General features: G+C 40.7%; 1 protein-coding gene across 1 annotated transcript; it reads left to right on the top strand.

The window, feature by feature from the left end:
- Positions 1-14,936, top strand: SERPINB5 (serpin family B member 5). The gene is made up of 7 exons (XM_036379180.2): positions 1-231; positions 5,422-5,596; positions 8,118-8,255; positions 9,244-9,361; positions 10,538-10,680; positions 12,033-12,200; positions 13,438-14,936. The coding sequence occupies exons 2-7, from the start codon at positions 5,423-5,425 to the stop codon at positions 13,828-13,830; spliced, it is 1,134 nt and encodes a 377-aa protein (XP_036235073.1). The 5' UTR covers positions 1-231; position 5,422; the 3' UTR covers positions 13,831-14,936.
- The last annotated feature ends 172 nt before the right edge of the window (positions 14,937-15,108 follow it).

Here is a 15,108-nt window from a genome sequence, read left to right as displayed (position 1 = left end):
TTGCTCCTCCAATGTAGGAGTTGCCACGAAGAATGATTAAGGGAGGGGAAAAAAAAGCGAGAGTTGAGAGGGAGTGTGTGTGTGCACAAATTAGGCTGGGAAAGTGGGAGTGGTGTCAATGAGTAGGCAAGTAACAGAGTCTTCTGCTCAGCAAGGTTTCTGCACGGGCAGCTGGTTCTTTGTGCTGTGCTCACTTCATTGATTCGTTTTCCAGGATTATAGCCTTGCAAAGTAAGTACGGCTTTTTTCTTTCTCTGATACTTTAATTTATGCTGAGCTAAAAGTTAACAAATCTTGGCTGTGAAACATAATTGCATGGAGGGAGTGGGATAAGGAAATTTGTGCCAGAAATGTACACGTGGAATCCAAGAAGCTTTTTTGCCTTCCCAATCGACACTGTTTTGGTTTCATTTCAAAACTGCTGCAATTGCTATGCTAGGATTCTTTCTTTTTGGAAAGATTCGTTGGAAGCAGTGAATAAGATTTGGCAGGTGAGACAGCAAGGGCATTAGGAATTATTAAAATGTGGTGGTTTATTGCAAATGGCTATTCCCATATTCGAAAAAGCAGGTTGTGTATGATGCCATGAAAATCCTCCATATGCCAAAGTAGGATTTAGGTTGGTTTGTAAGCCCCTGCTAGAAAGGAATATTCCTCTCGTTTTCTGAAGAGATGTGTACGCTCTGCTCTGTTTGCTCCGAGTTATTAACCAAGTGACTAATCTGCACTTGTTTAAAGTGAAGGACAAGAGCTTAGGCCTAGTAATTACACATTTATTTTCAGTGTGACCATTTAGTTTGAACAGTTCACTGGCTATTGAAGTACAACAAAGCATGTTGCAGTGGCTTGTTTCTCTTTCTTTCCTGGAGTGACTTTCTCCACTCTGTTGCTGACAATGCTTTTTCCTCAACCATATGAGATGCTCTGGTCCCACATCAGTCTGATGTCTTGCACTCCTCGATGCCTGTTCAGCCAAAATTTTGTCCTTGGTTTTTTATCCAGGTAATTTTCCAGGTGGAGAGTTGTCATTTCTGTAGAAGAAGAAAAGGCTCAGATAAATCTTTTCATTCCTTTGTATCATGTATGCTGAGTAAGAGCTGAAGTAGGGTCATGTTAAACTCTTGATCTAGTTTCAATATTAATGCCTCACTTGTGAAATTTGCATGTGGGTTGTTTTATATAATTCATCCTCTTGGAATTTTGTTTCGACTGGAGAGACTACAGCACTGGCACTCACAGCTCCTGAGATATAAACCAAATATATCCCCCAGGACTGGATGGCCAGCATTATCTAAGCTTTATCTGCCACAGGTGTCTTCTCTTGGAAAGACTGCTTAACCAAGAGAAGAATAAAATAAATACTTGGTTCTGCTTTATTGGATTATTCCTGCCATACAACTAAGTTGACTTGTCAGACATTTGCACATAGATGTTGCTATTCTTGTGATTATATTTTTGAATATAAGTTATATTTTGATTTTCCCTTAGTAAGCAGATAGTAATAAAAGCCTCCCTGTTGTTGGTTTTTTTTTTTTTTTTTGGGAGGGGGTTTGTTGTAGTTGTCATTGAATCCAAGAGTGACTAAGCAAAAACGGTGTCTTATACCAATAAACAACTTTAAGTCAGGTTTTTCTGAACTGGTTCTGTAGCCTTTCAGCTCTCTTCTGTATCTGAAAATGTTTCTTTCACACTGTGACAGTCACAGTTTTAAATAAAGTTGGGTGGATCGCAAACTCCAAGTGCTTAGAAGATGCCCCAGTGCTGCAGGCCTTTCTGGAAATGCTGATTGTCTGCTTTCCTGGGAAAGGAGGCATCCAATGAGAATCCTTGCAGCAGGCCTTTTTAAAATTTCATTTTCAGTGTTTTGACTCCTCCCTGTTTGAGGGTTCCCTGTGATTACTGGCTCAGGAGCTATGTCTGATTTCTGAGACTGCTAATGGGCAGCTAATGGGCTTTCCTCTCACCGGGAGCCTCAGCCCTTCTCACCTTGCATGAACTGGCTTTACTGGACTTGCAAGGCTTGGGGTGCTCAAGGCTTTAAAGAGATTAAAGATTTTTTTAATATTTAATACTGTAAATTCTTTTCGTAATATGAATGTTGTAAGCTCTTAAACATAATATAATAAATATAACATAATATAATAGTCATTAATAAATGGAGAATAAAAAACAGACTGACCAGTTGAAAAAGATGGTGTAATAGAGATTATTCTTTGCTGCCCAGCCAATAATTCAAGGTCAAGGGTGCAACTGAGCTTTTTTCCCCAACAAAATGCCCTGATTGGTCCTTATTTCAATGATAGCATTGAAAGGAAGAAATTAGAATAGAGAGCTTTGCCACTACCAGAAACAATTTCACTCTCCTCCAAAGAAGCCTTGAGAGAATCAGCAGTTACTGGATGAACAAAGGTACATAAAAGGTTCACCATGAAATACCTCCTGTTTTTCTCACTGAAAAGAAACATCGAAACTTTATAAAAAATCATCCAATGAATAGTATGAGAGTTACTCATGAGGCCAGAGGAATTTTTAAGCCATGGTGCAGCTTTTAACTGGCATAAGGAAGAAGAATTTAATTCAATTATGTAAAATTTCCTATTTTATTTTCTTACTCTGGATGTCTTGCAACCCAAGGAAGTGAAACACAGGTAGTGCATCTACATCTCAAAGTCAACATTAAGCCAGAAAGGAACAAGGGATACCTTTAATTAGGCATGATTTCATACTGATTTTTACCCTGTAAGGAATATCCAGAGGCCTGAATAGAATAATATCATGTCAGCTAATACTAAATAATATACTCCATTAAAATTAAATTAAACTCCAAATTAAATGTTTTTTGGGTGTACTGCATGACTCATGAGATTTTTTGTATTATTTGTCTTTTTGAGGGTGGTTGATATTTACTGAATGACGCATTCTTGGTTCCCTGGGTAATTTTCCAGTTAGAAATACCTGTGAAGTTAGTACTTGCCCCAAATCTTCAATTTTGGGGGGTGGAGTGGGGTGGGGCAGAGAGAGAGAGATTGAGAATCAGACACAGTATAGGAGTGTATTGTCTGTTCATGTGAGAATGGCTGAGCTAATGGCAAAGATAAGGTAGGTAGCCTGTGCAGGGGAATTTATTTAAGACATGCATGGGCACAAAAGAGCACATTTGTGATGAGCAATTGCAAGGAGGCATTTAAAGGAATGATTTTATGTTTGCTTCTTTGCCCCGTTGTTCCAAGTTACTGCCTCATCAGCATTCTCAGTCCTTCAGACTTGTTCTGTCTTTTGCCACTGTCCTGTCTAAAGCTCTCCTCCCTTAAGGTGTGTGCTGAGCCCATGGTTGCTGGCAAGCTCGACTTTTCTGCTAATTAGTTGCTCTCCTGGCTGAGAAACGGTGTCTGCGTAAGCGAGGCGGGTGGTTGTGGTGCTGGGCTGGCACTTGGTCCTTTCTTACACCCGTAAGATCTCTGAGATGTTTCCTGAACCTCATTGTGACATCAGCTCGGTGCCTGCTGATGCTGTGAAATGGAAACTCCCATGGAAAATTCCTCTTTACCAAGCAGCTGCCAGAGACTGCCAGAGCACTGGAAGGGAGACAAGTCCAGCCAGACCCGTTCTGAATTCCGAGTCTGACAAAACCTCAGGATTTTGCAAAGCACACTCCTCTGGATTTTCATGTGGGGATAAGTTTCTCCAGTGAAATATGTTCAATGTTTGCCATCTTCAAGACAGATTCTTTTTCTTGTTTGATTTTTTTCTTCCCCCCAGTGGGAGTGGATTTGTTAGCAAACAGTTTGTTGCTAATACCAACAGTCAGAACATTTTGCAGGAGTGCAGGGCTGGTTAGGTGTGCTTTTCAAACTCTGACTTAAAAAGCCTTGGTTTAATGCCACTGTATCTTTTATTAAACTTGATTAAATGCAGTGCATTTAACTAAACTTTTATGCTGCATGTTTTAGCCCAAAACAAACTAGTTGTCAAGTAAAACAATTGCCCTACCTAACAGATCCAAGAACGTGTATAAGTTAATTAAAATAAAAATAAAGACATTTATTTTGTAAAAGGCCTTCTGTAGTCAAACAGGTCTTACAAGTAAATCAAAGTTCTTTCTCTGCTGTGTTGCAGGCAAATTATGTGCCCATTCTGTTACTCCCACAAAAAATAGTTATAAAAATTTATAACTACCACAATTTATTTGGAAGTCATTACTACTGTCAAGTACCACAGCTGCTCTGAAGTGTCTCTATACAATGGTGTCAGATGTTCAGCTACATTTGGGCAGCATAACGCATGCAAAAATTTCCATTTCCTTTCTGTCTCTGTCAATAGCTTTGATGGAGCCATTTAGCACCAGTTTTAACAGTCTCCTTTTTTTTAGGGATACATGGTATTGGGGGCATGGTGCTGCCAAATTCACTGTACTAAAGGGGTCATCTTCTATGTGATTGCTGGTCTAAAGCCAGACTTGTGCTATTGACTGAAATTCTGGGGTTCACCCTTCTTGGCTTGAATCTACACAAATGTGCTCATACAAAAGTACAACTTTGGGTATGTGAAAGCAGCCTGGAAGATGGGAATAGTCTCTGGCTTTCCCAGAGCATGGACAGCAGCAACTGTGCCTTGCCTTTCCTGACTGCACAGGTCATGTAACACCCCTGTGGTAACTGCAGTTACTGAGAGTGGTTAGGAAAATCTTTGAGTTAAAACAGTGCCAGTGATGGGTGGGCACACAGCAGTACTTTTTAAAAGGCCTCCTTTAAGTTTCTAAAATAATCTCAACGTACAGGACCAGACAGCTTTCTGGAGACTTCTGGCAAGGCGAGGGATAATCAACCCTGAGAGGAGGGACGTGTACCAAAGCTAAAGGTTTAATGGACAATTAGCCATGAAGCAAGATGGAGAAGTTATGAGACCATTAAAGACCTGTCTGAGAGCCAAGAGATCGCAGAGCATAGGTGAATTACCTTCTGAGTCGGCACATTTTAAGAGTATCAATTAAAAACAAATTAAATTCATATATGATCCAGTTTGACTCAGTGTGTGTGGGTCACCCTGACCCACACAGATTTTCTCAAGTGCTTCTGATAATACTAGCTCTAGATAACTCATGGCATTGCCTGCTGTCTCTTGAAGATGATGACTATTATTGAACCTCTCCTCTCCTCTCCTCTCCTCTCCTCTCCTCTCCTCTCCTCTCCTCTCCTCTCCTCTCCTCTCCTCTCCTCTCCTCTCCTCTCCTCTCCTCTCCTCTCCTCTCCTCTCCTCTCCTCTCCTCTCCTCTCCTCTCCTCTCCTCTCCCATCCTGAAAGTCCAAGATACCCAGTCCAGATCCTGGTGCCAGCCTCTTTCAATGCTCTGACCCAGCCCCACCACAGCAGGAACTAGAATTACAGACTAAGTGAGTCATCTCTCTTTTCTCTTCCATTTCAGGATGACAATGGATGCTCTGCAGCTAGCAAACACTGCCTTTGCAGTTGATATGTTCAAAAAGCTATGTGAGAAGGACAAAACAGCCAACATTATTTTTTCCCCATTGTGCACCTCAACGTCTCTGGCTCTGGCATACAAAGCTACAAAAGGTGATACTGCAGAGCAGATGAAACAGGTAAGCTGTCAGCAACCTGTTCTGTGGCTGCAAAGTTATATGGCTGTTGTAGGGGTCTTATTAGCTCTCATTAACTTTCTCCTGGATGTCTGGTTGCCTTGTAAGACAGATTTCAAATCATCCATCCAAACTTCTTGAATAGTTCCACACTCCATGGCCCTGCACAACAAAAGGGTGAAACTCTGTCTTAGATCACTGCATTTTCTAGATAGCAGTTTTTTCATTATTCAAAAACGCTTAAGCTTTATAGAATTGAAAATGATTTTGCCACTGCTGTCAGCAGCAAGTGTGTGTAGCAGCCCTGTCACTGACTTTTCCCCTTTCTCCCACAATACTGTAAAGAGGAGATGGATAAAGTAGAAGGGGCACAATTTAGTCCATGTTTCTCCTTTCAAGCAGCTCATGATGTTCAAGGCGTTTCCAGCATCATGATCCAGCATGGCAGTCATGATTCAATCAGTTTACGTGGTGCAGGGATTCAGCCCTCCAGCCTTGTCTGCTGCCTCTGTGTAAGCAGAGATTGAGCTGGATCCTTTTAATCCCAGTGAGGGTCCCCACAGTTTCTGCAGTTACCTAAAGGTGCATGAAATGCAATTTAAATATACATTTGTATGCTGATTATCACCTGGCTCTGAAAGACTCTCTATATATTTGAATGTATTTTCCCTCCTTTGGAAATTCCTCCATGTAGTTTCTCATTCACTGAAAGTACCCCTGAGCACAGCCTTCTGTGCTCCTACTTATGCCACAGATTACAGGAGTCTTGTGCTGTTCACAGAGCTGCACAGCAATATGTCCATGAAAGAATCATGGAATGATTTCTGTGGGAAGGGATCTTAAATCGCCATGCCGATGTGGGAAGGGATCTTAAATCGCCATGTTCCGCCAGGCAGGAACATCTTCCACTAGACCAGGTTGCTCCATTGCTGGCATTGAAGGCTTTCGGGGATGGATCCTGTAAGCTCTGCACATTTTTCCAAAGAGTATTTAAAAAAAAAAGAATTTAAATTTAAATTTAAATGGTACCCTGAAGCTCCCTTACCATTTCAAAATTCAAGTGTTGTCTTTCTGGTGGGAAAGTTAAAAATATTACCCTGCCCTTATTTTGCTTTCACTTGTGTCTGCAATTTGCTTTGAACCATTCCATAATAACAAGTTAACCTGCACCTCCTCAAGTGGAGCTCTGTTACACAAGTGCACTTGTGTTTCATATTTCTCTAGTGGTATTTAAAAAGTGCTGACTACAGATGCTAAGGAGAGCTTGGTATGCTTTTAAGTGTAATATCTCCTATTTTCCATGTCTATTCTAGCTTCTGCTTTCCCCTGAGTTTGTGCTTGGGTTTTAAATACTAGATACAAAAGGAGCCAGATTGGCAGCTGTACTCTGGAACATCGGTCAACAAACTTGTGCCAAAAATTCTTTCAGGTAGAGAAGCTGCAGTAGCTTTCTCCCCCAACCTAGTTCCCAGGCACAGAAGCTTCCTGCACTTAACATGCAAAGAAATAAAACTGTTGAAGGAAAAGGAAATAAGTTGAGAAAGTTGTTTCTAAGGAGATGGAGTTGGCTACGACAGCTGTGCTGCTGCTGTAATGGGAGTTTATTTCCTTCTACTCCCACTGAGCAAGGAGAGGAGAGGTTATGGAAGGGTGACTATGGCAGAGCTGCCATTTTGTCTGTGAAGATGTGATGTGTTCTGGGAGAAAGAGCAGTAGTGATGTACAAAAGGAAAAGAAGGTCACAAGTGCCTGCTGTGCTTCATAAGGCAATTTGAGGCAGTGAGGAGGGTGGACAGGCTTCCTTTAATGAAACAGCCACCATCAAAGAGCCTGTAATAAGTGGGCATTAAAAGATGAATTCATATTTATAGGGTTATTTTCAAACAAAGGCATCATTATCCCAGTATTTCGTAGAACTGGACTTGTCGTTCCCAGGAGTTGGGAGGTAGCCATGTGTGGGTCAGCAGCCCTGCCCATGCTTATACCCTGTCTACAAAACCAAACACAGTTATCTTTATCTGATCAGTTCTTGCTGAAATGTCATGTGATGTCATGTATTAGTCACAGCAGTCAGAAAACTTGATGATCTGTCAAGCATTTTTGAGGGTATAGCCCAGTTCTGGAAAGGAGATTATCTGAGACCCTCACGTATCTGTCTTAAAAACTTTAGGATTTTGGGTGGGAATGTAAGTTTGAAAAAAGTATTATGACTCCATACTATGGAGTTTTAGTTGACTAAGTCACATCAGCAGCATGAACAGCTCTATTGGTTTCTTTGGATTGCTCATAGGAAAGAAATGCATTTGGTGAAAGTTCTGGTAGGATCAGGTTTTTAGATTTATGTGAGCATGCCAAATACATAAATGATTTTTGAGTGACAACAGTGAGAGGCCCTGTTATTAGCTTAAAAACAAAAAGCAACAGCTCTGGTCACAAACTAACAATTTTTGCTTAGCTGTTAGGAATGTTTAGACAATAATAATAATAAAAAAATGCTGAGTGTTTTTTCATTTTCATTTAACAGGTGCTCCATTTACAAGATGTCAAAGATGTTTCTTTTGGGTTTCAAACAATAACTTCAGATGTTTCCAAACTCAGCTCTTTCTTTGCACTGAAAATGGTTAAACGGCTCTTTGTAGACAAGTCTCTCAATCCTACCACAGTAAGTACTGCAGGAAAACCCTGGTGTTATGAATTACTTGGCCATCATGTGGATGGATTATGGTGTCAGATTGCAATGTTATTTAAAATTAATTCTTGTACTTTTGGTTGTTGGTTGACTAGACTCAAATGATGAACAGCATAATGTTGCCTGCTGCCATAAAGGTTTGTAGGAGGATAGATGAGTCTGCTGCTTGACCCCAAGCTGTGCAACTCTTACAACACCTTTATTCTTTCATTAATATGCTTTAGGTCAGTAGCAAGTTTGGTTTTGAATGCAACATAACTTCTATGCCACATCAAAGTCTTTGTATTGCAAGTATGAGTGAAACTGAGTATAAAAAAATTGGTGGTGCAAGTGTATGTCCAGTGCACACACCCAAGTAATTATTGCAAAAGCTTCAGTGAAGCTTTGAGAAGGCAGAAGCCTGACTATTGAAGCAGCACAAGTGAAGAAGGTGGTGTTTGGCCTTTTAACTTATGAACTTTGCAAAAAACTGACAAGAATGCTCTGTGTTGGGCTTTTTCCCCCCCAAAATTGTCTCTGAGTAGAGTCCCAAGCAAGGACAACATCAGCCTAATAGAGGTGTTTCAGAAAACTCAACATGCTGCAGTGATGCTGTGGTCAGATCACCTGCTGTTCAGCCTGTGTTACAGCAAGCCAGGACCCAGGGCAATGAGTGTCTTCCCTGGTGAGGACAGACGTGATGGGAGCAGACTTTGGCCTCTATCTCAGTCTTGCGTAGGCCTGGACTGAGGGTTGTTCTATCCTGTAAACTCTGGCAACATGGTCCCTCCTGCAATATCAGTAACTTTACTGCTGATGTAGCACCACTGGTCTGAAAAACCTTGGGAGGGATGCGCTGGATGCATCACTGTCTGTCCTTGATGTCTCCTGCAGTTATTTAATACCTTTCCTCAAACAAAAATGAACTCCTTGACTACCCAAAGGCACTTCACTAAGGTAACTGGTTACTTGTGTCTTTCAGGACTTTGTCAACTCTACAAAGAGACCTTTTCCTTCTGAACTGGAATTAGTGGAGTTCAAAGAAAAAACTGAGGAAACACGAGAAAAGATCAACAAATCCCTTTCAGAGCTGACTGATGGTGGGTACAGCTTAACCTTGGGAATACTGTTTGCCTCTTTGGAGAAAGATCTTTATCCTTGTGATACCTCTTTAGGAGTAAATACATAGTGAAAGGAGACTAGGCCTACTATTTGGATTCATGAGGATTAGCAGCACTGACTTCACTGCTGCAGCACTTCTGAAGGTGGAAATGTGAGATTGACCTTGAATTAGCCTTGGGGAAAGCTGCTCACATTTGACTGCAGCAGGATAGGCTGGGAGAATGACAGGTCCTGGCTGTGTAGCATCACAACATGTAAAACCAAAACATCCAAACCTCTAATTCCTTTAAAAGCTTCATTGTAATGGGAAGTACTCGTTGGACTCTGAGTTTCAGGCTGTTAATTTGTATCTCGGCTGCTTTTGCCAGCAAGGGTGCCACAAGCAGGTGTAGGTCTCTCATTTGCCACCCTGTGAAAGCCCTGGCAGAGGTGGCCCTAGGGTTGGTTGCCACCTGTTGCCCTCATGTGGTGCAAATTTGGAAACACCACGCATGAGTCTCGTCCTTCCCAGGCTGGCACAGGTGCCCACGGGGAAGCACCTGGCCCTGCCTGGGCACCTCCAAGAGAGGATTTGCCTTCCCAGTACTCTGAATTCAGGGTCATTTATGGCAGTACTTGAACCAGTCTAAAACAGAGAGAGTGGGTCATGACATTTACATCCTATTTTGAAGTCTGTAGCGGTACTTTGGATATTAACTGTAATCAAAGCAGCATTTTTGTTTTATCCTGGTTATCTTATTCTTGTGTATCAGTCTAGAAATGAGTGGCTGCTAATTTGAAACTTCCCTTCAAGTCTTGCTCTCCAAATGACAAAGTGTTTTTTCACTTAAACCTGTTGAATTTCACTGAAAACTCAGCACCTTCTTTAGGGTACTGAACAAAAGCAGGAGATGTGGTTTTGATTACATGCAATATAAACCAACAAAACATGTCATTTAGAAGATCTGCCTTGATCTCAAACCCCACATCAAAAATTAGGCTGCAATTTTAAGTAAGTGATCCTTTTTGTAATTTTCCATTAGAAAGAAAATCTTTTATCTGTGAGATGCAGGACACAAATGTGTTTAGTTCAGTGAAATGTTACCATATTCACTTAAAGCAATTGATATACTGCTAATGTATTGTATTAACAACCATCTTAAATCTGTTCACAGGAAAAATGGAGAATGTTTTGAATGAGGATAGTGTAAGTGACCAGACTCAGATTCTTCTAGTTAATGCAGCTTATTTTGTTACAAACTGGATGAAGAAGTTCCCAGAGGCAGAGATCAAAGAATGTCCTTTTAAAGTCAACAAGGTATGTTCTGGGGAAAAAAAAAAGTACTTTTTCTCTCATGAAAATGCAAACTTTGAGCTAAGGAAATCCCAATAAGAGGAAATGAAAAATATGTATCACTGTGACATTCTTAGACTCTACCTAATCTTACCCAGTGTTTCAACGGTCCCAGACTGTCCTGGGAGTATGTTAAGACAACATGAGCTGAGTACAAGTGGTAAGAAGCAGCCATTGTCTGCAAGGAGATGCAAATTCTCATGGGTAGCTTTTTCCAAGAGATTGGAAGGTTGCAGGTACCAGAGGCTGCATCCAAAAACCAGCAGAGGTGAAGCACATTGCATTTCTTGAGCTGGTGAAATGTGTACAGTTGTGTCACCTCTTTGACTACATCCCTTAGGTGCCTGGCCCTGTGTTTTCCTCTTCAGAGATGTCATCCCATCAGTCTCCCTCTTTCCAGTCAGGCTCAGGGCTGTAGCTCCCTGCATGTCAGTCCTGCTGAGCCATGAGGTCCATGTGGGAGCAGCACCTGGCTGTGCATTCAGGAGTCTGTGACCAGTGGTGAATATTGTAATCAGAAAACTTACAGCCAAGATATAAAACAGCACAACATTTGTGGGATAAAGAGATTATATTCCAAATAGACACACATATAGAGATGCATAAGCAAAGTCAGACTTTCAAGTTCTCTGAAATATTAATAAATTACTTCATCAGCCAATAGTTCCAGCTAAATAAGTTATTAAAATCACACAATCCACACTAAATTTTTTAAGTGAAACGACTCAAGATTTTTTTCCCCCTAAAGTAACATTTTTCTACTGAATTTGTATTTTGAACACTTTCATGTGGACAGAACAGTTTTAAAGTCTTCCCTATGAAATAAAGTGTTTTGTTTTGTTCTGTTTAATTTCATTCAAAAGCAAAGACTTAGAGATTTAGGTAAGCCTAAAATTTCTTCTGATTCTGTTTCAACTCCTGAACCAAAATATCAATTATTGGAATGAACAGCTTGACCTTCACTGTTGAGCTGTTCTCAGTGCTTGACACTTGCTAGCATTACAACACCCTGTAGACAGTGTAGTTGGTTGTACTGAGTGAAAAGGCATGAAGGGCCACCAATATTAGATAAATTGCACTTTTAAGGCACATTCCCCCATATGCTATTGTATTAAGTAGAATTCTGTTCCACTTTTCTATGGAAAGCTGCCTACTGTAAAAAGCCAACTCTTGCTGCTGTTTTCATGACCTGTGAAAACCAACAAATTCCCTGGTGGTTACTCAATGTATCCCTTCCATGCAAGCTTACAAACTTTCCTCTGTCACCATCTTATCTGTGAATTAAAATGAATTATTGTTTCCTCTGTGTTTTGCAGACTGAAACTAAGCCAGTGCAGATGATGAATCTGGAAGCTACTTTTTGCCTGGGCTATGTAAAAGATTTAAATGTTGCCATCCTTGAGCTCCCATGCCTTAACAAACATATAAGCATGCTCATTCTCCTGCCCAAAGAGATTGAAGATGAGACCACTGGCTTGGAGAAGGTGAGAGAAAAAATAGAATTGCTATGATACTTCCCTTGGAAACAGCCCATATAATGCCATATATTTATGGAATGTTTTTGTTATTTAGAAGCGATGCATAAGGAAACTTATGCATTACATTACAAAGTAACTTTCCTGTGAATTTATCATCTCATTCTGTTTCTCTGTTCCTCCTCTCATATTTGTGGCATCATCATTTTCACTGTGTCCAGTGGGAGGTTGTACATGAAGCTTTGATCTAGATAGGGAATGCACAGAAAACAGTGTAAAGTGCAGAAGGTGCCCTTATTTCTGGTATCCTTATTTTTTTTCAATTGACATGTGTCCATGATTTATTTTACTAAGGTCTTACACTTCTCCAAGTTTTTGAGCAGAGATGCCTCCAGATGAGCCATTTTTAATTACCAATTGCACATAAATGTGAAAATTAATACGACATTTCTTAAAGATCAACAGTTTCTTATGTAATTTCTCTATGAAAATTTTACGACATATTTTCAACCCATTCAAAGTTTATTAAGGACTAAGTAATTAATAATATTAATTAATAGTAAAGTTATTTAAGGATTAAAAGACTGATGATCACTTAAGTCTCCTTTGTAATTTGTACAACTGGCCACAAATTTTAGAGGCAGGAAGGATCTGTCTTTGCAGCTGTAAGATGCTTTTATATGTTGGAGTAAATTACAGAACACACCTATCATAAAATGCAAGTGAGGCCTTTCATGATACCAATTTGTTGTGGCCCGACATTCTGCCTCGTCCCTTTCCAGTTTTAAAAAAAAATTGCTTGATTGCTGCATGTTTGATTGAGATCAGGCTCTGGGTTTGGATTTTGTGTCCCAAATACCAGCAATTTCATTACTCTTTAGAGTCAGGAATAAAGACTTTTGGATCTCTGCCAGTTGGCCAGGTGTAACCTGGGTAAGGACTGTCTTCCTCAGGTTCCTTTGTATGGTTGTTGTGGTGATTGCTTATCAAAAGCTTGCCAGAGCATGCACATGCAGAAGAGTTGCTCCAGAGGCCTGTCCTATGGATTAAATCATACTTGAATCAATATAACTGGGAGTATGTTAAGCCTGAATGCTATGGTTGTGAATTCAAAAACAAAAATTGCCTGTGGACTTTATTTTTTGGAGGTTTGATAGGAGTGAGAAGTTCAGGAATGGTCTTTTCTTTTCTCCTTTCACTTTCCTCAGACTGCTCACTAATTTCCTTTGTTCGTTTATGTTTTCAGCTGGAAAAGGCACTGACCCCTGAGACATTATTACAGTGGACGAATCCCAGCATGATGGCCAACACCAAAGTGAATGTATTTCTTCCAAAGTTTAGTGTGGAAGGTGACTATGACCTGAAACCCCTTCTGGAAAGCCTGGGAATGACAAATATCTTCAATGAAAGCGCATCAGATTTCTCTGAGATGTGTGAGACAAAAGGTGTGGTTGTGTCAAAGATCATCCATAAAGTCTCCTTGGAAGTCAATGAACAAGGTGGTGACTCCCGAGAGGTACCTGGATATCGGATTCTGCAGCACAAAGATGAATTTAAAGCTGACCATCCATTTATCTTTTTGTTTAGACACAACAAAACTCGCAACGTGATTCTTTCAGGCCGATTCTGTTCTCCTTAAGCGGGGCGTGTTCATTACAAAAAAAGCACAATTACATTTGTGGTGGTGCACACTCCTGTAAAGCTTTTCTTCCCGACTATCGCCTTTGAAAGGAAATCTAAGGGGTTCATATATATTGGCTGAGTAATACAATGTACTCTACATATGCAGCAGAAGTAGTTTCTCTCCTTTTGTTTCCTCCCCTTTAGCGGAATAATTTCCACTGTGAAGAACACACCATATTTTATTGAGAAGTATCCCAGCTTCAGCAACAAGAACATTTTGTTCCTCTGTGACACTTTTTTCCCCAAATGAAGTGAGAACCTGATTTAAGATAGCTCAGGAGCTGGAAAGGGCTCTAGGAGGAAGAGCTGCATTCCTACTCCCTGGTGAAACCTCTCTCTCTCGTGACTCACACTCTCTGGATTCCTAATGCCTAAAAGGGGAAATGTGGACATGTGATATGCTCTCCCTCTGTACCTGGCCATACTCTGGTGGTCCAGGGTGCCCTACCAGACCCTGCCAGCACCCACTGAAGAAGTGGACAAGTTCTGCAGCATAGCTACAACAGTTCAGGCTGGCATCAGGATTTGCATCTGTGAAACAGCAGCCACACCAAGGCCTATGGACACCAGAGGCAAAAGTCATGGGGACATTATGTGTCCCCAGAAGACTCTTCAGCATGAAGCTCCCAGACTGGGGAGGTTGAACTCTGCTGTGGGGCCTTCTTTGACTCATTCCCTTCAGACATGGAAGTTGGGACAAGAGGAATCTTGTTGTATATATCCTAAGGAAAAGAACATTATGCAAATCAAGGCTAGAACACCCTTGGATTATTACTGGAAGTGCCACACTTCTCATGCACAGGTTATCTGCCATTTCTAGCTCTGGATTCAGCATTAAGGAAATTCCTTACAGTTACTCAATGTCTAAGGCATGAGAAAGAAATAAGGACTTCAACTTGACTGAAATTAACATTGTAATTACTAGTCTTCAAATTCCACAAGAGATTATGGTAATCAGATTTCATTTCTATCTAAAGACTGCCTGCTGCATATGTTCAGTACTCGTTTGCCTAAATACTGTTCAGAATAAAGCACTATAAAACCTGTGTCAAATGTACAATACCTCTAGTGTCAGTCTGTGTGTTCATTGACAGTGTCAGTGTTCATGCCTGACTTCCAATAAATTACAGGAATGGAAATAAGCAGAATCACTTAGGCCTCAAAGTCAAAATAACAAAAAAAGCAACTAAGTGAACATCTCGATTGCCCTTCTGAGCCACACAATGATAGTTCC

This window comes from Molothrus ater, chromosome 1 (assembly GCF_012460135.2).
Source record: "Molothrus ater isolate BHLD 08-10-18 breed brown headed cowbird chromosome 1, BPBGC_Mater_1.1, whole genome shotgun sequence".
In the NCBI taxonomy this organism is placed as follows: Eukaryota; Metazoa; Chordata; class Aves; order Passeriformes; family Icteridae; genus Molothrus; species Molothrus ater.
This window is presented reverse-complemented; position numbering and strand designations above follow the sequence as displayed.